The sequence below is a fragment of the Gambusia affinis genome, linkage group LG23 (genome assembly GCF_019740435.1).
Source record: "Gambusia affinis linkage group LG23, SWU_Gaff_1.0, whole genome shotgun sequence".
Lineage (NCBI taxonomy): Eukaryota > Metazoa > Chordata > Actinopteri > Cyprinodontiformes > Poeciliidae > Gambusia > Gambusia affinis.
This window is the reverse complement of record NC_057890.1, coordinates 200035-225248: the sequence shown is the minus strand read 5'-3', so window position 1 is coordinate 225248 and position 25214 is coordinate 200035. Positions and strand designations below refer to the sequence as shown.

At 38.8% G+C, this 25214-nt stretch overlaps 1 protein-coding gene across 21 annotated transcripts in view; it reads right to left on the bottom strand.

Moving 5' to 3' along the window:
• LOC122826053 (pleckstrin homology domain-containing family A member 5-like) overlaps positions 1-25214 on the bottom strand; it is a 142848-nt gene that overhangs the window by 37968 nt on the left and 79666 nt on the right. For 10 of the 21 annotated variants that reach the window (XR_006369727.1, XR_006369726.1, XM_044107543.1 and 7 more), the window contains 11 exons: positions 24617-24700; positions 16503-16550; positions 14290-14458; positions 13221-13325; positions 12470-12542; positions 9177-9277; positions 7809-7924; positions 5867-6943; positions 3793-4076; positions 2724-2962; positions 794-877 (listed from right to left, as the gene is read on the bottom strand). Coding sequence is in view for 16 of the 21 variants with exons in the window: in XM_044107543.1 (XP_043963478.1) it covers positions 794-877; positions 2724-2962; positions 3793-4076; positions 5867-6943; positions 7809-7924; positions 9177-9277; positions 12470-12542; positions 13221-13325; positions 14290-14458; positions 16503-16550; positions 24617-24700 (2380 nt within the window). In the remaining 5 variants the exon portion in view is untranslated. The other 11 variants (XM_044107533.1, XM_044107549.1, XM_044107540.1 and 8 more) reach the window with 8 other exon arrangements.

The window sequence follows — 25214 nt, the reverse complement described above, 5'->3', positions numbered from 1 at the left end:
GCTGCTATTAGCTTATCTTACAATGCAGTGGTTGATTAGCTAAATTAAACACCTGCTCTGCCCATGATCCATCAGAGTTGTTGTGTAGGTCGTCCTTTAGATTTTTTACTGAACTGAAACACGCTGAATTCCACATCACATCTACATGCTACAGTTGTCAAAGTTAAGCAAGAATAACTGAACTATTTCCCTCTCCCTCATGGAGTTAGTATCAAAGCTCTCCATCCATTTTTCTCTTATATATCAGGCTGTACATTTATGATTTAACATGTTATACTGATATGGTAACAGTTTAAACCAATAGTTGTCATTGTCAACCAGCAGGGAAATGTGGGCGGGATCTTCTGCATGTGATGTCACGCTGCAAGGAGTCCAAAAAGGTAACTAAATCTGTATTGTTATCTGAGCAACATGTGATAGTTTATAGTTGCATTACTTTGGAATTTCAACTAATAAAATAAAAACAATTTTTCCATTAAAAAATTGCTATAAAACCTGGAATATGTTTAAATTAAAAACACCATTTCTACGCTGAAACCATGTGAAATATTTGTCTAAATATTGCAACAGTATATTTTCTTTTGATATCCTAACAACATATTTTGAGGCTATGTTATTCTTATCTGTTCAGAGATGTAAAATTGCAAAGAATTATGCCACTAATAATAAAAGAGGTGTGACAAGGAACAAAACAGGCCACCATGACTCACAATTGATAAACATGTTAGTGTTTGTTTTATTAATCTGTAGTAAAAGAGGTAAAGGAAGGTGCAGAGCAGAAGTGAACACTCACCGTCTTCCCCTGCAGAGACTGTGGTGTGATGGTTTCAGGAGAGACACAGGCTGCCACAGACCGTCGGTCTGATGGACATCCATACTGTGATAGATGGAAAATAGATTGAACAGCTCTGGTACAAATATGGAACAAGCCTTAAATATATCCTTCAATTATTGCAGCAGCACAAAAAATGTGAAAAATTCAACCTCTAATTTGAGAACCTTTACTTCTTATTTCATTTCCCTTTGGGATTACTAAAACATGTTTGAACTTGAATTGGACTGAACTTATTTAGTGATGAAGAAAAAATATGCAAAGAAATATTTGATCATAACTACTGTGATTCTGGAGTTGAGCAGCTCATGGTGGGGTAGGTCTGCTACTTCCATTCTAATTAATCTACTTAAGGAAGTTGGTCCCCTCCCCCTTCTTCAGGCTAAAATATGACTTTTTGGGGTAATTATTCAATCTAGTTTTGAATACCGTACAGCTGGAAGGATTTTACAGGCACTTGCTTACTTTTTGACACTTATTATGATGAATAGCCATAGCAGCAATGTGATATTTTACAACCGGTGCAGATAATGAACATCTCAAAGACTCACATAATGCCTAAACTACAGCCCCAAACCTCAGATGAGTTTAAAAGGAGACACTGTGGAAGCAGGAGGAAACAGGTGAGAGAAAAAAGGAAGTTCTAATCATGTTTTTCCTGAATTCATAATGAGCAAGGTCAGATCTTAAGTTGTATGAACTCCAAACCCTAAAAAGGACTTAGCCAGAGTAGAGATTGCAGTATTATGTCCTTGCAGAAACATGCTTGCAGGATTATATTCCCAAAGCCAACATCTGTCTACATGGATTTATATCACAGGATTTAAGCAGAAGAAGATCAACTAGACGGCTACACAGAATCAATGAAATGAAGACATTATTCAACAGATCTAGTTCGGGGACAAGATCAACATCTTCCTCTCCTGCCACATCAAAACAGACATCAGACTCTCAACTTTCCTGCCAAACCTCAAATGTTTTATTCTCCACCTCAGTCATGGACTCTTCAGCTTCTACATGTTTGTCTTCAAGTGAGTTGGGACATGCTGCTGCTCATTCTGCTTTGTTTAAGCACCACAGAAAAGTCAACCATCAATCATTGATGACTGTTGCCTTGACATCCCACATCATGAAGGTCCTGGAAAAACTCCTTTTGGCGACCTGAGTAAGCAGATATCGCATGTCAGGACCTCCTGCAGTTTGCTTATCGCTATGGAGCTGGAGTTGAAGACGCCATCGTACACCTGCTTCAACAAACCCACTGTCATCTGCACAAAACAGGCAGCATGATTCCAGATCCAACATGAACATCCTTTATAAAGGGAGAGGGCAAACCTGGAACCTTTTAAATAAATAAACTTCTGTCATTTTGTTGATTTTCTTTCTTCTACATAAAACAGTTTGAATTTTAAAGAGATTTCTTTATGGCACTTTTGCTGTCTCCCTTCGTCACCTAATATATTCAAAGAACTTTATGATCAATCCCAGAAACTCTTAACTGCTTTCCAACAAAACCCTTAATCCCACTTTTGAGTGGAATATAAATTTACAGCAACCAGCAGAGGCTGTTCCTGCAAACCACAGCAGTTCATCTGTCCATAAAATCCAAAGGGAGTAGAGATGTACTCAGGTGTAAATCCTACCCACCCCTGTTTCCCAGCCAAACTCGTCCATAACGGTAGTTCTAGCAAACTTCTCAGAAGGCTGTAAAAACTGTAGGTTGTTTGGATAAAAACAATCTGATCTGAGATCTACTACATTAGGCAGGAAAATGACATGCCAAAGGCAAACACTATGATGTGGACCGCAGTGTGTGAATATGATATAGCAGTGCCCAATACTCCACAAAAGATGTTTTACATGACTTGGCCTCCAAAGGCCATGCACTTACTTTGCTGAGGTGAGACCTTTGCCGGCGATCCAACGTCCCATCCCCCCTGAGGACAGGTGAGGACACCTCAGAGAGTGAGCTGCTTGGGTTAGGAGCAGCCTGCTGGTGAGGGGAGGGAAAACTGCTGTAGAGCGCCAGGGAGCCATGAGACGGGGAGGTGGAGATGGAGCGTGCCACAGCATGCTCAGAGATGTTTCCCATGGTCTTTGTGCTGGGCAGGGTGCCGTACTGACCCACAGCTAAGAACATGGCAACCAAACAAATTCAGAGTTTCTGATTAAATTACAAAACAAAGCTGACTGTTATAAATGCTAATTGAAAAAACCCCAGCTGAGGTATGTCTTTAAGGCTACATTCATACTACAGACTTCAACACTCAATTCTAATTTTTTGTGAAATCACATTTTTTTTGCATTCACAGTTCCAAATATATGCAACTTGTGTGTGATCTACTGTGTGAACTGCAAATGATCTGTGGGCGCAGCAACATAGAGGGTGCAGTAATGCCACATGTAGTGAGCACACTCAGTGTTTTGGCAACCGCCATAAAACAGAAGAAGAAGTGCTTAGTGTTTGCAGAAGTTAACAGCAGAAGTTATGGTGGAGCATACCGTAGCATTTTAAAGTTGTTATCCAGCTGGAGCCAGGCTATTAACAACTAAATGCTCAATATGTCAGTTTTTTTTATTGTTCTATTGTTGTTTGTTTTCTGCTGGAGATTTTATTTTGGAAGTTTTAAAAAAAGGAAAATAACACCAAGGTCCAAATCAACTTTAGAGTTTTTACATGGACCAGAGATCACTGTTTTGGTCCGCCTTAGAGTGATTGTGTATTCACACCTCCTCAAACAAACTGAACCTTCTGGACAAATGAGCTACAGTTTGATTAAAGTGGAAGTGGACTAAACAGGCCGGTGTGAATGCATGTCAAACTTTTTAAATTCAGCTTGTAAAAAATGTTAAAACCATTATTCCTTTCAGTTTCACAATAATGCACATGAAATCTGAAAAGTGACGAAAAGCAAAACTAATTGGAGCGGTATGAACGTTTGCTAGGTCAACAGGAATACCTGCTGGTTGTGCCAAGCTCTGCCTGGAGAAGGCCTGCCTCTGCTGCCACTCGTACAGCTGCCACATGGTGTCGTCTCTCATTGATCGCCTCTTTTCCGCTGTGTCAGTAGTGGAGGAGACTGGCCGGAGGGCCCGATCGTAAACAGAGCCTGCTACGCTGCAGATGCTATCAGGCCTCATCATGCTGTTGCGGGGCAGTGTGCGGTAACCTTCTGGGAAGCTGGGGACGATCTGTGTCCTGTGGCTAGGCATGTTCCTGGGCAATGTCTGGTATGACATAACACTGAAAGAAACAACAGGGAGGATGTGTGGAGGTTTGTTTTTGCTAATCTCTCCAGAGTAAAACTCTTATTGTCTTAAAAGACTGGGTCACTCAGTAGCAGGCTACTTGAAATACATGTGGAAGATGTTCAAGGGTAAATATGCTTTCAGCTTCCAGTTTTGCTGTTAAAGTGTTACCCTCTAACTTTGGGTGTTTATGCACATCTTTTTTATGGCTATTTTAGGTCAACCAGTCCTTGCTTTTATGTAGTCCAAGAAAACATGCTGAACTACAACATTTCTAACAAAAGTGTCCTTTCTAAGTTTAGCCTAAACAAAGATGCTGAGAGTGAGGTTTGGCCAACCTGATGGAAAAAACCAACAACTTTTCAACTGTACTTTGATTAATCAATGAGCCTCTTAGAAAGGTTGGCTTTTCAGTTTTACCTTTCAGCTACCTTTACCCATTGTTTAAACCGAAGGCAATAATATTATAAATATCATTATAGGTTAATATATTTATTTTGTGCAAGCTGTGCATGTATACATGCAGTACATAATCCTAAAACAGGAAAATGTGCTCAGCAGATAAAGCATTAAACATGGCCATATTTATATAAATATATTAGTAATAAGACTATTACCATAAAATTCACACCTGACATAATTCACGCATACAAACAAATCCAACCACCTTTGTAGTTTTGGACCAATGACAAAAAGCAGCTGCAAAAAATCATGCAAAACTAAGAAACCAGGTCAACATTTAGAAAGCAATCCTGTCTCTGATCAGCTGCTGAACCCAAACACCTCTTTGTGACAGAACCCCCCTCTCCATGCAAACTTATTGTTTATCTGATTTTCTTGGGTGTGTTTATTTATGCAGGAAACAGCGCTACTCAACTTTCATGTGCTGCAGTTCTAACAATTTCTGCAAGGTAGGACAGATCGGTAGCACAGACAGTCAGAACAGCAATTTTTCAGTCAGTCAGAGAGCAAATTTTGAGTAGCAATTGTTTGAGGCCATAATGAAATAAACTCCTTCCTGTTAGAGCAGATGTTGGCCTCCTATGTATGTCTGTATGTGTGTATGTGTGTAGGTGTGTATGCGTGTGTGTGCGTGTGTATGTGTGTGTGTATGTATGTATGTATATGTACTGTTGAATTCAGTATGTTTTGGTTCACTTAAAAAATAAAAAAGTTTTAAATAAAAACTAAAAAAAACAAACTCTGACTGATCATCAGTAGAGCAGGTGTTTAAATTAGCTAATCTATAACCTGTATTAGATTAGCTGTACAACAGTAGCTATTATAACACTGTACAGTGATCACTTATTAATAATTGCAAACAAACATAAAGCCTAAAACATTAAACTGTAACAGACTGTAATTTCTGTTCTTTGTGTGGGACCATTGAATGATATACGTATAGCCCTGTTGCTTTCAGTTGCTATGGCTACATGTCTGTGTAACATGTAGACAACACAGCCATATAAAGCAAAAGAAAATATATATATTACTTGTCAAAAACACATTTAAAGGGAAGGAACATTAAATATATATATTTCTGCTTTTATTTTTAATTATGTTGGCTTATATCATCATTATCCACCCTCATTTTCAAATAAAAATATACATTTGATTAGCTGTTTTTGAAGTCAGTAGTGCAAGAAAAATATTTTTCTATCTTCAGCACAAGCTTTCAGTTGATGTCATTTTATGCTACAATTTGCTTAAGACAAACAGTTCAAATCTTTAAAAATGCATGTATAAAGTCTTAATAATAATAAAGATGCCATTTGAAAGCCTTACCTTCGTGTGTCATCATCCAGTTCTCTTGTTCGGTGAACTGGAACCCTCGGCTCCACGTGTTGCATGGAACTGGCGCTGGGTATTCCAAAGTCTGGCTCATGAACTGGAGCTGTGGCCTGCAGAGGAACCCTGGCCACAGTCTTCTCTGCTTTTGTCTGACCGCAGTCCCCAGGCTGTTCTCCAGGCCTGTTAACTTGCAGAGGTTTTTGGACGTTGACATTTGCCTGGTTCTGGCGCGATACTGACACTGCAGCTGCAATGGCAGCTGCCTGAGCAGGCTGAAGCTTAATGCTGTTGATATTATTTAAAGGCCTCTCTGAACTTGGATTTCTCTGGAAGTAGTACTTTTCCCCAGCACGAATTGTAGCATACTTCTCTGTGTCTGTAACAGCAGCATATTTATTCCCCTCTCGTAGTGTGCTGTACTTCCTTACTTCCTTTAGATTGCCGTATTTATCCACAATTTTTATGGTACCATATTTGTTTCCGGTGTCTCTCATGGCGCTGTATCTTTCTGTTTCCTTTAATGATAACTGTCTCTTTACTTCCTTCTGATGAACATAAATTTGCCCATCTTTCTGGAGCATGTGTCTGTCTCCAACTTTCTGCAGAGCATACTTTTCTCCGTCTTTCGTAAGTAGAAACTTTTCACCATCTTTGGAAGAAGCATATTTATCCTCCGTTGGTGTATATTTATTACTCACTTTTTGAACAGCATAATTCTCCACATCTTTCTGCAGTGAGAATTTCTCCCCATCCTTTCGCAGCAGGTATCGCTCTCCGTCTTTGTGAAGTAGATATCTATCTCCGTCCTTCTGAAGCATGTAGCTAACTCCATCTTTCTTTACTGAGTACTTTTCTCCATCTCTCTGTAGGGTGTAATACTCTCTCTCCTTCTGACTATTCTGTTTTTCAATGTCTTTCAAGCGTTTTTCATCGGCCCGTGAAAGTGAATGTTGTCGTACAGGTTCTCTGTTCCGTTCGTTGTTCTGGATCTCAGGCTGTGTAAGGGCAGTGTGGTTCAACAAGTTGTTCCATTGCTGAGGTGTCTGTTGTTCCACGTTCAGCTTGTCTAGCCTGTGTTTAACAAGCACAGTTAGTTTCCAATATAAGGCGAGAAAAACTGAGGCAAAAGAAAGTGACAAGATTTCTAGCAGATCCCTGTCTTAACGTGTTTGTATTGCTATGTTGACATAACCTGGGTAGTCAGTCAGGTTAAGGAGATCATCTTATGAACAATTTGAGTTTTGGAAAAATAGCATAGCAGAAAAATCTAAGATTTTTGAGGTGACAAGAAAATATAAATTGTTGTGAGGGACTTATTATGTAATTGTTCAACTTGGTCAATTTAAAAATACTTGAATAATCCTAAAGGACATTAAATGTTGTTGTAACTCATATTATCTAAGGTTCTTCAAACAGAACCAGCCTTCTTTATCAGGCTGTTGAACCTTTTTAAGTTCCTGGTTCTGATGCTGCTGGCCCAACAGATGACAGCAGAAGAGATGATGCTCAACAACAGACTGATAGAAGATACACAGCATCTTATAATTATTTCTATTTGATTTGATTTTTATACAACTGATTGCAGCTAGAGTGTTGATTGACTGTAAAAACTATTACATTTCTCTGTGAGTTTTAGATCAAATAAACAATCTAAACTATCTAACTTTTGCTTTAAACACTGAAAGATGTTTGATTCATTAAGAAGTCCAGTCTGCTCTGTCCCTTTTTGTCAAAGCTTCACTGTTGCATCTCCAGTCCAGTCTGTCGTCCATGTGAACATTAAGGTATTTATATTTCTGTACTTTCTCTCCCATGATGCAAATACACCTTGGCATAAAGAAGTTATGGTCTTCACAGGAAAAACCTTTGAATAGAAACTTGCTGAGAACGGATCAAAGCTCATCCGAGCATAAAGCAAAGCGTGCTGGTTACTGACTTTTTGACCGGCTCAGTGTGGACGAGTGCAGCGTCTGTCATGACTTTCATCCAGGACTCCATCTCCTTTGAAGTGTCTGTGCAGAAGTAATATGTCCGCATGTTGGGGTGAGTGGCCTGACAGTGGTGGTAAGAGCAAAGAGTAGATGGTTATAAGCAGACTCTGAGGCAATGTTGGCTGAAAAGAGTTTCTGTGGTTTCTTCACTCCATAGAAGTTCTTCAGATGGGAAAATAGGAAATAGAATGGTCAAATAGAAATGTCTACTTTCCTTCTGAAAAACACAGAAGGAAGGCTTAGGTGAAAAACAGTATGATGAGGATCAGATAATTCAAAAGTTTTAGATGCAAGATATTTGGCTTTATATTTCTGGCCAATGTTTGTCGATGACAATTCCTTATCCATGAGGAGTTCTGCTCTAGTTGGAAAGGCAGAAGAAAATGGTGACAACCCCAAGACGGTGCTAGAGTTAATATTCCTGTCTGCTTGGTGAAAAAATAAGGTTCTCAGCTGTCCTTACCAGTAGCAATCCTGAGTGGGTAAACAGAAAACAACTGGACTTGATTTTGCTTATCAGATTTGTAAATGTAGCCAGAGCATTTACTCTGATGTGGTCATTTAATCAACAATATCACATTTCATCTGCATACTGATGTCAGACACGTTGGAAACTGTATGAAAAGAAGCAGCATTTAATACTTTACTGTTAATTAACATACAAATTATCCCACCACTGCTCTGTCAGATGGCCAGGTTTTGGTCTGAGTCAGGTTTTGGTCCTACTGGAGGTTTCTTCCTGTTAAAGGTTTTTCCTGTTTTTCTTCCCCACTCTTGCTACATTCATGTTTGGTATGAGGGAATGCTGCAAAGTCAAAAACACAATGCATGCAATTGTTGCTACATACGTGTCCAGTGAATAGTGCAATCAATGACTTGATGCATTGACTTACAAGAGTTTCCTTGCAAGCAAACCCATCAAGAATCTTGGTAGGTTTGCTTTGACAGAAAACTTTTTAAACCAATGTGAATAATGAGCTAGGCTTACTGTTTAATAATTAGGAATAACTGGAATCCATGTGTGTTTGAATTGAAATTACTTTTCTGTAAAGTCCCTCCTGACATTTGTTGTGAAATGGAAGTACAAAGATCAACTAAATTGAAATGCTTCACTTAAATAGATGTTAATGAAAAAGTGAATTGAAATGTTTGTTTTTCAGTTAGTTGCATAATATTTCGGCAAAATAATAGTTGGCCAATAGATATTCATAGATATTCTCCTGAAAAAGTTAAGACTTCACGTTTACTTTCTTAGACATTCAGGTTTGAGATTTATTAACATTTTGGACCAAACAACATTGAGAAGGGTTTACCTTGAAGGCATATTTCTTACTGATGTGATCGTCCACAGACAGCATGGAAATGTGAAAACTGGGCAGCAGGATACTTCCCAGGATGCTGTCCTCCTTTTCATCTGCAGAAATGACAAAGGAAAGTTCAACATAATTCAGCAAGACATTCAAACATGAAGTGACTGTCTAAACCTGAACCTGTCTGAAGTGGTTTGTCTATCAAACATGAAGGCTGAGGTGTATAAACATTGGCTTTAGATGTCAGTAATTAATGATTTCCTCTTTTTTGGTTGTATAATATTTGCATGTTTAAACATGTCTGCTTTTGACCTGAGTAGTTGTAAATATTATACAGCATATTGCTGATGGCTTAGTGAATTGCATGCCTTTCAGATTGTTTTAAAAGTATTCATAAAAACAGAATGGCCATGCTTTAATTAGTTCAGCACACCAAGGACTCCCTGCCCACCCGCCTGCTTCAGGACATGATGTCACCCAGATCACCCTTCACTGTGGATACCCCCTATTGGCCGTTACTGGAATTTTCTCAACAGATGGAAATCTTTATCAAGGATAGAATAAAGAGAGCAGCCCCTTTAATATCTTCTTTCTTCCTCAGTCCTTTCAGACGACCAGACTCATCAATGTGACAAAGGAAAAATGTCCTGAAACCTGATGCTTTAAAGAAAACAATGCAGCAGTTTAGCCAGATCCAGCTTCTGTTGTATGGGTGTAAAATAACCAACAAGGTGGTGGAGTTACTAACTGATGTTTGGAAAAAATACAGAGCAGCAAATAAAGAAAACATTTGGGAACTTATTTGTCTTTTAGAACAAACTTAACAACCCGTTAAAGAAGTCTGATTTGGTTCTGGTTCTGGGGAAGACTGTGAAACCTCTGGAGATTTTCATGAAATCAAGAAAATGATGAGAAACCCTGACCATCCCCTTCATCAGAGTGTCTTCAGTCAGAAGCCTTTCTAGACCGTAATACAAACTGCTTCAGGAGTTCCATCATGTTCAGCCAGCAGTCTCTACAACAATGCATTAAAGAACCTTGAATAATATGGCATGCAACATTTGATTTAGGGATCAAAATAGGATGATCTGAATTCAAATGAATGTTGTGTTCTGCTCCATGTTCTTTAAATCAGGACTCAAGGGGATAATCCAGAGTTTGCTGCTTTGATTTGAACTCTTTACAGTCGCGGATTTAAAGACTTTAAACTATAATTTTCAAGAATAAACAGCCTGTAAAAACAAAGGCAGAACTCAATGTTTAGACTTAATGCACTGACTGCAGTAAACAAGGGGGTTATTTATTCTCAATGTGATTTCCAGATGCAGATGGAGCCAAATATATGATCCAAGCTGTGATGGAACTGGAGCTGTTTCATTGTTATGATGGGCAGGAGACAGAGATAACCTCTGAGCCCTGAGCTCAGCTTTCTGACACAGACCCCACTCTCACCAAATACTAAGTCTTCTCAAGGTTTAGGTTCTTCTTCCACAGCTTCATGCCTGTGCTGTCCTAAAGGAGTCAAAGGTTGAACAAGGTCAGATAGTTAAAGTTTAGAAATTACTCCAACACCCACAAAGGTTCAAGTCCCAAGTCATTTGTGTAAAAGTCCAAGTCAAGTCAAAATTCTCTGGAAATGTGTTCAAGTCAAGTCTAAAGTTTTAATAATGGTGACTCATATCTGTGCGACAGACTGGTGACCTGTCCAGGGTGACCCCGCCTCTCGCCAGGAACGTTAGCTGGGGATGGGAACCAGCAACCCTCCCGACCCCATTAGGGACGAAGGGTGTACAGAAAATGGATGGATGGATGGATGGACTCATGTCTGACTTGAACCCAAGTCCCGAGTTCCCACCTCTGTGACATACTATATATTATTTTAAATCTGACTTAGTTTTTATTGAGGTAATCAGACAGTGACCGTCTGCTCTGGACTGACCTTTCTAAAACTGAAGCTCCACGTGGAACCTGCTGGATGTGTGTATCGAGCTTCAGCAGGACGCATGCTTAGAACTGTGATAAATGGCTTTAGTTGCTCAAATGCCAGCTTTGATCATCAGTGCATCATCTCACTTTGCTAGATTGCATGTAAATCTAGTTGTTGATTTTTACAAGAAGAGATTTACTGTGGCAGTGACACTCATCGTCTTCCCCCCAGGCAAGGAATAAATGCAGAGGCTCCAAAATCTGCTGGCATCTCTTAGAACCAAGTGATCCAAACACTACTGCAAGCTGCTACTTGCCCCAGCTGATACTTGCTGCTGGGGCAAGTAGGAGAAAAATGAAAATAAGAGCTGGTTCATTATTAGGTAGACAAGGATGCTGTCTTTCTTGAGGGTGTCTCACCTCTCGCTTCTCTAGCTGGTAAAACCAATAAACATCCAATTCCTCCTTGTGTTTATCATCGAAATGATCATTGAATTTCCCCTTGGGGATTAATAAAGTATTCATCATCATCAGCTGATTGCATTCTGGGAGCAACTAATTTGTCACTTTAGAAAGATGGAAAATCTCCTTTTTAGTGTTTAGTAGAAATGAAGGATGGACAGATACGCTTTGTGAAGAGAAGGTTCTTCAACTAGTGTGGCCCTGCAGCATGGGAATGATTCCTTACACTGTAATAGTCCTTGTTAGAATGACCTTAGTTTAGTAATAAAAACACTATTTTCATTCTAGTGAGAAAATGTCCCATTTTGTTATCATATCATATCATTGATGCATTAAATCCAACCATTGGACTGCAGCTGGGCCAAAGCTTAGAATTTGTTAAAAATCATTAACACATTTTGCACTTTATTAGTATTAAAGCATAATGTAGTGTACAATAGTAAGCAGGATGGAAAATAACACATGGTTTTCAGCACTTCTTCACAAATAATCTGCAAAGTATGGTGTGTATTTCTGTGCTTCTGCTACCACCATGTATCACTACTGGAGATCTACGGCACTCTGAGACAGAGTCTTAGTGAAGAACGTAACCCTGCTTTGACCTTTTCCACAACGGCTGAAAATGTGCTGGGTCCCTTGGTCTCTAATGTTCTCCAACAAACCTCTGAGACCAGAACCAGAACAGCTGAATTCAGATCCGGATCGCATTATACAGCTGGACTCTGTGTTAAAACCAATATAATACAGTGTGTGGTTATAACATGACAAAATGTTAACACACTTGAGGTTTCTCTGCATGACACAGCAGCCTCTTCCAGCATTCTGTGTGTGCGTGTGCGTGCGTGTGTGTGTGTGTGTGTGCGTGTGCGCGTGCGTGCGTGCGTGTGTGTGTGTGTGCGTGTTCTCACCACGGTAGTAGAAGAGGCACATGTCAGACAGCACAAACCACCTCTTTTTCCACAGCTTCATGCCTGTGCTGTCCTGAAGGAGTCAAAGGTTGTACAAGATCAGACAGTTAAAGTTTAAAAATTACTCCAACACCCATAAACACACACCATTTATCTTTCTTCACTCTGTGTCCATTCTGACAGGTTTTACTTAGCAATTTCCCTCTCATCCTGCTTTAATTTGATTGCATGGAGCTGAGGACCAGATCCTCTGCTGCTGTGGTACATCTGTCACTACTACAGCAACAGGTATTTACCAAGAGTCACACTCAGCCAATAGGGGCCCTGGGAAAATCCTCCTGACATTTCCACCTGTGGGTGGAGGTAGGTTGGGGATGCTTTGAAGTGAACTGATTGCCAAAAATTAGGGACAGTAGCTGAAGCAGAGCTAATGACTGCATATATAGTTGGAGCAAGTTGAATAGTGTTCTGTAAGGCTGTCCTTAGGGGAGCAAGTTGCTGAAACAGTGGGCTGGAAATATCTTACTGTGACAGGGTGGAAAGGTAGCAAGACAATGAACCAATTCACAGTCTAGCCAAGTAGTTTAACAACAGGACTCTGGATTCAGTATGTTCAGTATGGACTCTATATACAGAACTGAACCAAACTCTTGTGACTTTCCTCATTCTTTCTTTTCAACTTCATGTAAAAAGTGTTACATGCTTATGTTGTATGTTACATTTTGCACTGTTCATGTTGAAAAACTATTACCTGTTTATAAAGCCAGTTTCTCTTGACCACAGGGGCATTAAGGTTCCGCTTGATGGAATTGGATCTCTTGCCGAAATTGTGGACTTTTTTGGATGACCTAGAAGGCTTCCAGAGCACAAAAATGAAAGTGAATAATTAATACATACATGTTCTTACAGACTAAAATGTTTAAGGCCAAAAATGACTGAAACTGAGATTAAGATTTCTGTAGTTGACTGTGCTCACAAACAGGGTCAGGCTTGAGTGCAAACTCCTTAAGGTTCTTAATAATATGTCAGACTTAGACTCTCCCAGAAAAAGTCACATTAGAACAGAAAGCAGACAGATTTCACGTCCTCATTTTTTTAAGTTAAAAAGTCTCATACTTTTCTGCAGCGTGAAAAAATTTCTTCTTCTATAAATTCCTATTCATATTATACATTTAAAAAAAAGAAGATATTTTCACTACTCAGACAGAGGGAGGTGAGGGGAGATTCTCTACCACTGTTGCGTCCTCATTTCATGTCATCATCAAGTGTCCATAAGAAGCAGAACATATGAACCTTATTTAATCAGTGAGCTTTATTTTGGTCTTATGAATGAAATATATTGAGTTGTAACACCAGCAAATCCATGAAGTGTTTGAAGTAAAGTCACAACCCAAAGTAGCTTTTATAGCTGATAAGAAGCACCAACATGGACAGATAAATGTGTCACTTTGAAGTACAAATATTCTACATCTTTCCTGTATGACAGTTTCCTCATGCAGGTGACAGGAGCAGATGTGCTTTGACTAAACTGAGATGAAAGAAAATTGTGGATCCCATTTTATTTGACACATCATGTACTGAGGATCTGTTGTACTGTTCATTTCTATTCTATTGCTTTGCTCTTAACAGTAACTCACTCTTAGCAACAGATAAGAGACAAACTTAAACAGAAATTGATAACATTGACATTCCAAGAAAATCCAGGGACTATGATCAAAACTATTGGGTTGTTTAAACCAAGATTAGGTTAGAAATGATAAATTAACTTCTGCTAACTGCAGCAAATACTGCAGAGTAAATACTGTGCGAAAGGCACTTACCCTCGTAGATGAGGTGGTGGTGACAGTAGTGACAGTGGCAGCTGGGCTGCCAGGGAAGGTGCTGTAATCTGAGCCACCAGTATAGTTAGAGGCTTCACTCATGATGCTCATGGGACGCTCTTTATTGTCAGTGCTGCTTTCTTGCTCTGCTGAAGCCTTTGGAGCTGGTCTGAAAAGAGGCACAAGACAGAAAGTGTATTTGAACATGTTCTGAAAAAATATTTAAAATATATCATACATACTGACAATTAGTAGTATTGTGGTTGATAAAGTTATCATTTGTCAAATATTATGTGAGGAAAGCAAACATAGAAAAATAAATAATAATTTTAGTAGATTCAGATCACAGTTATCCTTGAGTTCAAGGCAAGTTTGAAAATATGTACATGCCACGTCTTTTAAACAAAGAACGTTGTTGTTCGCCAAGATTCGGATTGAGTTTACAGATCTAAACATGCATTTTTTTTATTATTTGCTTTTAAAAAACAGATCTTTGGAACTGTGTGAGATTGAATATACCCAAAGTTGGGCTCAAATGGTGAAAATAAACTCAGATGTTCTAAGGACAAGTTCTGTTTTCTGCAGTGTTCCAATATGTCCATATATAGCCTAATTTTATTATTCAAACAGATTAGACTAAAGACTGGGATAAAACCAGATGGTAGTCCTGCTGGCAATAGAGCATCTCTAGCCTTTGATGCAATATTAATAATAATAACAATACTTTATTGATCCCCTGAAGGGGGGAAATGCTGTTTGTCCCAGCATAGCACACAATAAAAAAAAGAGTCAATGTTGGGCCTTGAGTATTGTGGACACTCAGTCTCATACACAACAACCCAAAACATGAATCACCTTTTATTTCAGCTACACTGATTCTGTAATGGGACTGGACAACAGGAACCAGTCTTCCCACATTAGATACTTGGGTAAGATGTGGTTGACCACATCTTCTTTATGCCAACCATTCATTTTCTGGTTTTCCATTCTTTAACCATGTAGTGCCACTTCTTACTGATAAAGATATACATACTTTTTGTTTGTTGCTTTTATGCTTTCCATCCTTTAGCATCATAGATACAGGATTTATTTGCTATTTAATATAACCTGGTTACCATCAGGTGACATAGAAACAAAATAATCAAGATCAGCTATATGATCATTTAGAGCTCATAAAGCTATGGCTAGTGACTGGTCACACTACCAAGTTGGCAGGAGTGCTGCCAGTCTGTAAGTCTTCATTTGCCTGAGAAATAACCAAGGACTGTTAAACCAAATACCCAGCACCTTCACCTCATCACAAAGGGCCCTGCTTCATTCTCTTAATGAAATTCTCACTGCTGGGGCCATTTAAAAGTAAGCAGAAGAAAGTGAAAGACAAGGACAACTGGTGTGAACAAACATGAACAAAGATGTACGTGCCAGAGGGATAAGCTATAAATAGAGATAAAGAAAGCAGAAATCCCGAGTGGAGGACAGTAAAGGTGCCTGAATCCAGCTATTATTCTCTGATTGATGACTTTGACATATGCTTCCATTTTTAATTAATTACTTTTTAACACGGTTTGACAAACTACGAAAAAACAATTCCTTTTGGCCCTAATTGGGTAGAGGGATTATGTTTGAAGAAGACAATACAAGGTGCCTAATGGGATTAAAACAACCAAGTGACAGTTCTGTCTACCAGCTGGAGGTCAATTTAGGCAGATTGCATCAACAACGAGAGCAAACAGGGACTTCAATCCGTCTTATTAGTACTATAAATGTTACTTCACTTGATTAGTTCAGATTTAAATTGATAATATGCATCAATTTATTCTTTTCATTGTTTATGATATATATATATATATATATATATATATATATATATATATATATATATATATATATATATATATATATATATATATATATGACGTCACTATACTATGACTTCAAAAATGTCGAAAAAACGACATACTTCATTATTATAAAGATAAAAGTAAGAACTGTTGATCTATATTTGTGCTCCCAGTCATATTTTCGCAGATGCTCCTGCTTGTCTTCTGATAGGTTAATGTGTGAGCCAAGACAAAAGGCTTTAAATGTGCTTAGCATTAAAGATGCTGCCTGCTGCAGGTTGGAGATTATTGGTGATGGCGAGAAAGAGTTAAAGCATCAAGGCTGCTAGAAGCTGGAGCTGCAGCAGCACTTTCAGTCAGCTGAAGAATTACCTGATGAATCTTTCAGTGTAATGGTGAACAAACTTTCCTATATTCAGACTGGAGGTAGGGTAAGGAGGGAAGAGATAAACAAAAATCACATGAATCAATTGGTGACTACTGGAAACAGACACACACGTTACATGAAATATTTAAGTACAAATTGACATTCTCTTGAACAGAGGTCTGTGATGGACTGGCAACCTGTCCAGGGTGACCCCACCTCTCACCCTTTGATTGCTGGAGATCAATCAAAGGGAGATGGGCACCAGCACACCTCCTGACCCCACTGGGAACAGGGGTGTAAGAAAATGGATAGATGAACAGAGGTGTTTTTATGTTTTCCTGCTAATATCCACATTATTCATTTAAAGTGATGGTAATCATCTGTTTGCTTTCCCAGACATGACCTGAACTTTCCATCAGCCACACTCTGCAGCAGCCGATCTTTTGCTTTTCTGCACAATTCATGCGAGTCTTTGTTTCTCCAAATTGGACCATCACGTTGGCTGGCTTGTCAGTTGTACACATAAAAGGAAGATCTGTTAATAATATGACAAAGGCAATACGTACAAAACAAAGGGAAAAAAACGGGTTTATCTGGCCTCCAAACCTCTGGATTGGGTACAGAAATTACATCCACTACAAAACTGAACACAAATTTATCAACGTATATAATAAATTAGAGATAGATAACACTGAACCCAGGAGTTACCCAAATCCATTTTTTTGCTCTTATGTGATCTGTATTTGTATGACCAGGCCGCATTCCTCTGACCTGAACATTAACAAACATCCCTATTCTATCTTGATATGCACAAGAAGGAAGAAAAACAACAGTCATGGTGGACCATAATGAACATTAAGTTGTTAAAGTGATGGCTAACTCATTCTCAGCTCCTCTCTGCTGACTCCTCCCAGTTGATCCAGTCAAATTCCATTGAACCAGTTCCATCCTGTTTCTTCCCTGGTTTACCTTGCTGGCTTTTTCCATTGGATTTATGTTTTTGCTCTGCTCTGGTTCTCTGTGATTTTTATTAGTTTTTGTTTATTTTTCATTAAACTTTCAGCTCCATGCTCTGCTGCTGCCTCTCTGCAACTGGATCCTCTTTAAAACTACACATCATGACACTAACACTACAAAAAAACCACTTATCTGCAGTCATCGGTGGCCATGCTCACCAGTCCACTCATTCATGGCAGGCTGTGCTGTGGGTGAAGAGCAGCAGAGAGCAACTTGGGAAAAAATACAATTACAAAGAATTTAATTCTAGTTTACTGACCTTGGTTCTATGAAGTCCCAAAGCCTTAGTTTGTAAGTATTTCCAAACTGACAGATGTCTGATGTATTCTCATTTGCTTTTAAAGATTTTTAGATTGCAGGACGACATGAGGTCTTACATCATCACTTTGGATTATCAGACAAGATGTATTTAAGTAGTTTCTTGATACGTCAGGTTTGACAGCAAAATCACCCTGATGAAAAATAAATATACGAAGTATTTTAAATTTTAACATACTTGAGCATAATTTAAGTCACACTAATCATGAATATACTTCAAGTTCACTTAGGATTAGTTAATGTAAAGTGACATTTTGGAACAACTAATTTTGTGCTTAGTTTACTTTAATAGTATTTAAATTGTATTAAAGCAAAATTTAAGGTTTACTAAGTGTACTTCAGTGTACTTTTTTGGACAACTTAAGTTACACTTAGTAGACTTTAAGTATTTTGCTTTTTATGTAATATAAACGTGCTTGATTAGTATATTTTGAGAGTATTTTTGTGATCAAATTACATTTAAAATATACTTAGAATGTATTTTAAGTATGTGAGCATTACATATTTTATGTATTAATAGCATGATCACAGTATGCTAAAATTGCACTTATGGTTTACCATAATTCCTAAAGAAGTACACTTCTTAGTTACTTAATGTGTTTTATTATTTTTCTTTGTCACTTTGTACTTTACATGCTTCATTCACACTACAGTACTGCAAAGACATCAGGCTACCAGAACACAGAAGGATCAATTACAACACACTTTCTGGCTGAAAAAACTTACATTGTGTGTTCAATATATTATCATTTTGGTAACATTTATTTGATGGGGTGTGCATAAGATTGACATAACACTTGTCATCCAACTTTTAAAGCAATTTCTCATTAAAAGTGTCATTATTTACTGAATGAAACTCATGACACCTGTTGGTATCTTCCTATTAGGTGTCATGTTTATGACAGTATCATGTCAGTCTTATGCACACCCTCTCAAATAAAATCTTAGCCACATTTATCAAGAGTACATTGCTAATATATTATCACAGAATTATACAAATTGTCAATACATTCAAAGTTTACAGATAATATTCTTATCAAAATTAGCACAATAAAACAATAGGTACACTTTAGAGGAAATGTGAAAAATATTTTATTCCCATTCACTGGACCACTACACTTTACAGAAACCTACAAAAAAAGTATAAAACAATAGAGCAATTAAACAGAGGAAGCACTTGTATTTTAAAGAGTACAAAAGAAACAGCAAAGAAAAACGTAAGACTTATAATTATAAGACATTGTGGACTTGCTATGTATGTGGCATCATGAGAACTGATGATGATTGGGACCGGATGCCTGGAGTTAAAAAACATTTCTGGGTGTCTTCTTTGAAGTGGAAAAAATAGTCAGCAATATCATAAAATCAGTTGATGCTGGCATTAACTATGAAGCTGTTTTAAGTCTGGACTGAAGGGAAACAATCTATCTTGAAATCGTTCCATCCATGATCTGAACATTCTGATCATTGCAGGGTGGTGAGGGGGGCTGGTGGTGCCCATCTCCATCAGTCATCAGATGAGAGACGAGGTTCACTCTGGACAGGTCACCAGTCCATCACAGGGCCCTGAAGGCTAACAATGAATAAAATGTATGAAAGAGAAATGATAGATTAACAAGGGGAATAAATTCTGTCCAATTATTTTTAAATCAAATCATGTTTATTAAGATCTTAGTGTTGGTTTCACACCAGTTTTTGCTGTTGTTAAAATGTACCAATTGCTCAGTAAAAAACCCCCAAAAAGCCTTACACCATGAAGACGATGTGGAGGTTCATCCTCAGACCTGGTTGGTGATCTGGTGGAGCCAGAGCCTCTTCTGAGACAGGAAAGACTTTAGGTTTTCTAATCGATGATCCCTGGCTTCCTTTTTCATCTTCATTTGCTTAAACTGCAAAAATATGTTGAAGATAAAAACAATGATGAATGAGTTCTAACAGCCTCACAGTATCAAAGTCTCTTTGGCATACTGAGCTTAATCAAAACCAGGTTAAGTTTATGAAGAAAATTATATTAAGTCGACACACAGAAACAACAGCCTCCATGCAGTTAAAACATGAAGCTGAATGATTGTTATAGTAATAATCATAAAAGTCACAATAAAGTTAATAAAGGAATTATTTCTGAAACCAACGTAAGTTTGTTCAATTATTAACTGCACTCTTTATAATTGAGCAAAGATAATTAGCATTTGGAAGCAAACTTACCATCAGCTAGCAACACCTTAGCAGCCTTTGTCCCTTCGAGCTCCTTTCATGACCCACATTTCATTTCCATCGGTTCTTGTCCTGTTGTGATGTCGTTTAACTCGGACTAAGACGTCACCAGCTTTAATTTACCAAAACTATCAAGGCCCTCTCTACTTTTAAGGCAATATTATGCGAGTAAAAATGGTGAATTTGAACAGCATCTGTTATCTTCTCTGGCTTCTTGACTTTTCTTCTCTTTATGGAGCTTTTCAAAGAAACTGAAAGTGTGCATTACAGCCACCATCTGGTCTGGAGTGTGAACTGGAGCTAATGCAGTTCACTAATAGACCTTCCATCATACATCTGAAAATAAATTGGGTTCAGTGTTTTAGTTAAAAAACTGAAAACAACAGATCATATTCAGAGAGACGTAGAACCTTCCAGTCTAGTTTCGGGTCTCACCACAGCACGGAGACTGGCCTAGTCAAAGTGTTCAATGACATCCATATAAATACGGACTGTGGGAGAACCACAGTGCTGGTTCTGTTGGACCTCAGTGTTGACCATGACATATTATTGAATGGACTGGAGAGTTGGGTCGGACTCTCCGGTCCAGTGCTTAAGTGGTTTGAATCTTACATAAAGAACAGGGAGTTCTTTGTTTCAATTGGAAACTTCTCATCAAAGAGGTCAAAGGTCACATGTGGGGTACCCCAAGGTTCAATCCTAGGACCCTCTTATTCAATATTTATATGCTCCCACTGGCTTAGGTTATAACAGGAAATAATATTAGCTACCATAACTATGTAGATGACACACAGCGTTACATTGCGATGCCACCAGGTGACCTTTGACCCCATCCAATCACTGAACAGATGCTTAGAACAGATAAATGTGTGGATGAGACAAAACTTCCTCCAGCTGAACAAAAACAAAACTGAAGTTATTATTTTTGGACCTAAAGAGGAACGATCTAGAATCATAGATCTAGAGTTATAGATCTAGAGTCAGTGTACAGCTTCAGTTATTACAACTAAAAACCAGTGATCAGGCCAGAAACCTGGGAGTAGTGATGGACTCTGACCTGAATCTTGAGAGCCACATAAAGACAGTTACAAAGTCGGCCTTCTATCACCTGAAGAACATTTCCAGGATTAAAGGACTAATGTCTCAGCCAGACCTAGAGAAACTCATCCATGCGTTTATCTTCAGTCGCATTGATTATTGCAACAGCGTCTTCACAGGTCTGTCCAACAAATCAATCAAACAGCTGCAGCTGATCCAGAATGCTGCTGCTCACGTTTTCACTAAAACCAGGAAGATAGAGCACATAACACCAGTTTTAAAGTCCCTCCACTGGCTCCCTGTAGCTCAAAGAATAGACTTTAAAATACTGTTGTTAGTTTATAAATCACTGAATGGTTTAGCACCACAATACATTAAAGATTTGCTGTTGTTGTATCAACCTTCCAGAACTCTTAGGTTTCTGGTTCTGGTTCTGCTCTGCATCCCCAGAACCAGAACCAAACGAGGAGAAGCAGCTTTCAGCATCTATGCACCAAAAATCTGGAACAAACTTCCAGAAAACTGTACAACAGCTGAAACACTGACTTCCTTTAAATCTCAACTAAAAACCCACTTGCTTAATTTTATACACCTGTGGCCATGGAAGTGATTGGAACTCCTGGTTCTGATCATTTGATGGGTGAGCAAATACATTTGGCAATATATAGTGTAGATTTTCTTTGAACCTGAATCTGTACTAGATACAGGTTCAATAACTGAAAGGATACCATTCAGCAGTGAGTCATTTTACTGATGATGAAATTAAGCATATTAAAGAAGCAGCAAACAACTTAAAAAGAGAACCACAGCTACAATTGGACAGACCAAAAGGCCAGAAAAATCAAAGATACTACCTAATGCAGGGGTTGGACAATGAAACTGAAACACCTGGTTTTAGGCCACAATAATTTATTAGTATGGTGTAGGGCCTCCTTTTGCAGCCAATACAGCGTCAATTTGTCTTGGGAATGACATATACAAGTCCTGCACAGTGGTCAGAGGGATTTTAAGCCATTCTTCTTGCAGGATAGTGGCCAGGTCACGATGTGATGCTGGTGGAGGAAAATGTTTCCTGACTCGCTCCTCCAAAACACCCCAAAGTGGCTCAATAATATTTAGATCTGGTGACTGTGCAGGCCATGGGAGATGTTCAACTTCACTTTCATGTTCATCAAACAAATCTTTCACCAGTCTTGCTGTGTGTATTGGTGCATTGTCATCCTGATACACGGCACCTCCTTCAGGATACAATGTTTGAACCTTTGGATGCACATGGTCCTCCAGAATGGTTCGGTAGTCCTTGGCAGTGACTCGCCCATCTAGCACAAGTATGGGGCCAAGGGAATGCCATGATATGGCAGCCCAAACCATCACTGATCCACCCCCATGCTTCACTCTGGGCATGCAACAGTCTGGGTGGTACGCTTCTTTGGGGCTTCTTCACACCATAACTCTCCCGGATGTGGGGAAAACGGTAAAGGTGGACTCATCAGAGAACAATACATGTTTCACATTGTCCACAGCCCAAGATTTGTGCTCCTTGCACCATTGAAACCGATGTTTGGCATTAGCACGAGTGACCAAAGGTTTGGCTATAGCAGCCCGGCCGTGTATATTGACCCTGTGGAGCTCCAGACGGACAGTTTTGGTGGAAACAGGAGAGTTGAGGTGCACAATTAATTCTGCCGTGATTTGGGCAGCCGTGGTTTTATGTTTTTTGGATACAATCAGGGTTAGCACCCGAACATCTCTTTCAGACAGCTTCCTCTTGCGTCCATAGTTAATCCTGTTGGATGTGGTTCGTCCTTCTTGGTGGTATGCGGACATTACCCTGGATACCGTGCCTCTTGATACATCACAAAGACTCGCTGTCTTGGTCACAGATGCGCCAGCAAGACGTGCACCAACAATTTGTCCTCTTTTGAACTCTGGTATGTCACCCATAATGTTGTGTGCATTGCAATATTTCGAGCAAAACTGTGCTCTTACCCTGCTAATTGGACCTTCACACTCTGCTCTTATTGGTTCAATGTGCAATTAATGAAGATTGGCCAACAGGCTGGTCCAATTTAGCCATGAAACCTCCCACACTAAAATGAGAGGTGTTTCAGTTTCATTGTCCAACCCCTGTATTTAGCTGGAGTAATAACTTGGGATTTTTTTTATGCAACACAAGTAAAGTGTAAGAATTGGAGTAGCGTACGGTAGTTGAGGATTGTTTTTTAGGGGTGCACCGATTTATCAGCCTGCCGACGTATCAGTGATGATTTCCTTAATTTTGAGAGAACGGTGATCGGCCAATACTTACATGTGAAACTGATCTTATCTGTCTCAGTAAAAGTCTAAAAATTACCCACTGTCCTCTTCTGCTCTGCTGTCCTCTTGTGCTCTTCTGCTCTGCCCACTGGGCCAGATATGGCCCAGTGGGCCAGATATGGCCCACTGGGTCATATCTGCACATTTGGAGTTAGCAATAGTCACATCACTGTTGCCAACTTAGTGACTTTCTTTCTATATTTAGGATAAAATATATTTCATATATTTCATAAATATATTTCAGACAAAAAAAATTGGTATCGGCCAAAATTGGAATCAGAATGTCAGGATTTTTAAAGATTGGTAATTGGCGATCGATAGAAAACCGTAATCAGAGGTTTTATTGAATTTTCTCCTTTGGCATATTCTGTCAATCTCTAAAGTCAACTCTTATCACTTCTCTGCAGATGATGTTCAGTCATACACCTCTTTTCATCCAAATTAAATGTCTAAACTTTATACTTTAAGGAACTTAGCCTGTTAATGAATGGTAGACATTGTTCTTCGATCAAATGAAGACAAAACTGATGGAAATAATTATATTTGCACCACCAAAAATGTCTTGGATATAGGAGAATTGTGGCGTTCAGAGTTGGCAGAAGGCTGGAATAGCTCTGTATTTTCATTCAGAATTTATTCTTTTTCAGACTTTCATTCCAGCGAGATTGTCTTAAAAATTGATTTTTTAAGAATCAATCTCTCTTGTTTTGGATACTGTATAGTTAGACTGATTTGTCCTTTCCACGCTCTGACCATCCTCTATGCTTTCTCTAAAGTTTTCAAAACTCACATTATGCTAACTTGTATTAGCTACTTTTGGCCAGTTTTTGGCAAAACATAACAGGTGATGTTGTGATAAGAATTCAGAGTAAATCTTACAAAATCATATAGGCTTAAAGTCAAAAGCATTTGTATTAATTAAAAACTAAATTAACCAAAAATACCCATCTTTACCGAAATGGCTGCAAACAATTCTGTGACTAGGAATAACAGTAACTGGAACAGAGTTAAGCATGGTTTTATGATTGTCCACAGGAAAAGAGAAGTTAAGCCTAATGGTATACAGTGCATTTTTGCTGCACAGCTTCACTCCACAGATCCAATAGTTATATACAAATTAAATCAGTCCATTAGTTTGTATTGGACATTTTAGTCCAGAGCAGAACAAAGGGGCACACAACACTATCTGGGTGTGTCATGGTGCAAAGAGACTTACTGTTCATTTACAACAAAGATGCAGTTGTCTTGTGATGGGATGCCCGATACTGGGTGCTTGCAGGTCACTTTTCTTTCATTGTGGCTGATAAAAAACAGAGAAATACAAAATTTGAATGTTAGAACATGTTAGGTTAATGGAAAAAAAGTTGCAATCTTTCTACAGAACTGGCAGTTAAAACTGAAATCAGAACTAGTTCTGCAACATAAAAGTAGCTTGGCTTCCTACTGACATCGTAAATCATAGTATTACTGCAAACCTTACCATCAACAAGCACACATATACACACCTGGAGCCATGTGTGACTCTGAATTTAAGCATTATGCTCCTGTTATAATGTTACAGCAGATATCCTGCATCCACAGCTTCCAAAAAACCAGAATATTTAAGTGTCCCAGTCTGAAGAAGACCTGCCTCTGAGCAGTCCACAGCAGCCTGTGCAGGTTAGTGAGGACAACATCACAACATCCTCCAGCTCTGTCTGCCAATCTGAAAAACGTCCTGTCCTCTTTCCCTTTGCTTTCGTCTGGTCTGTTCCAGTCCTGTTCTTGGATGTCTGGTGTGGGAGGCAGTGTTTTGTTTTCTTCATGTTTCTCTG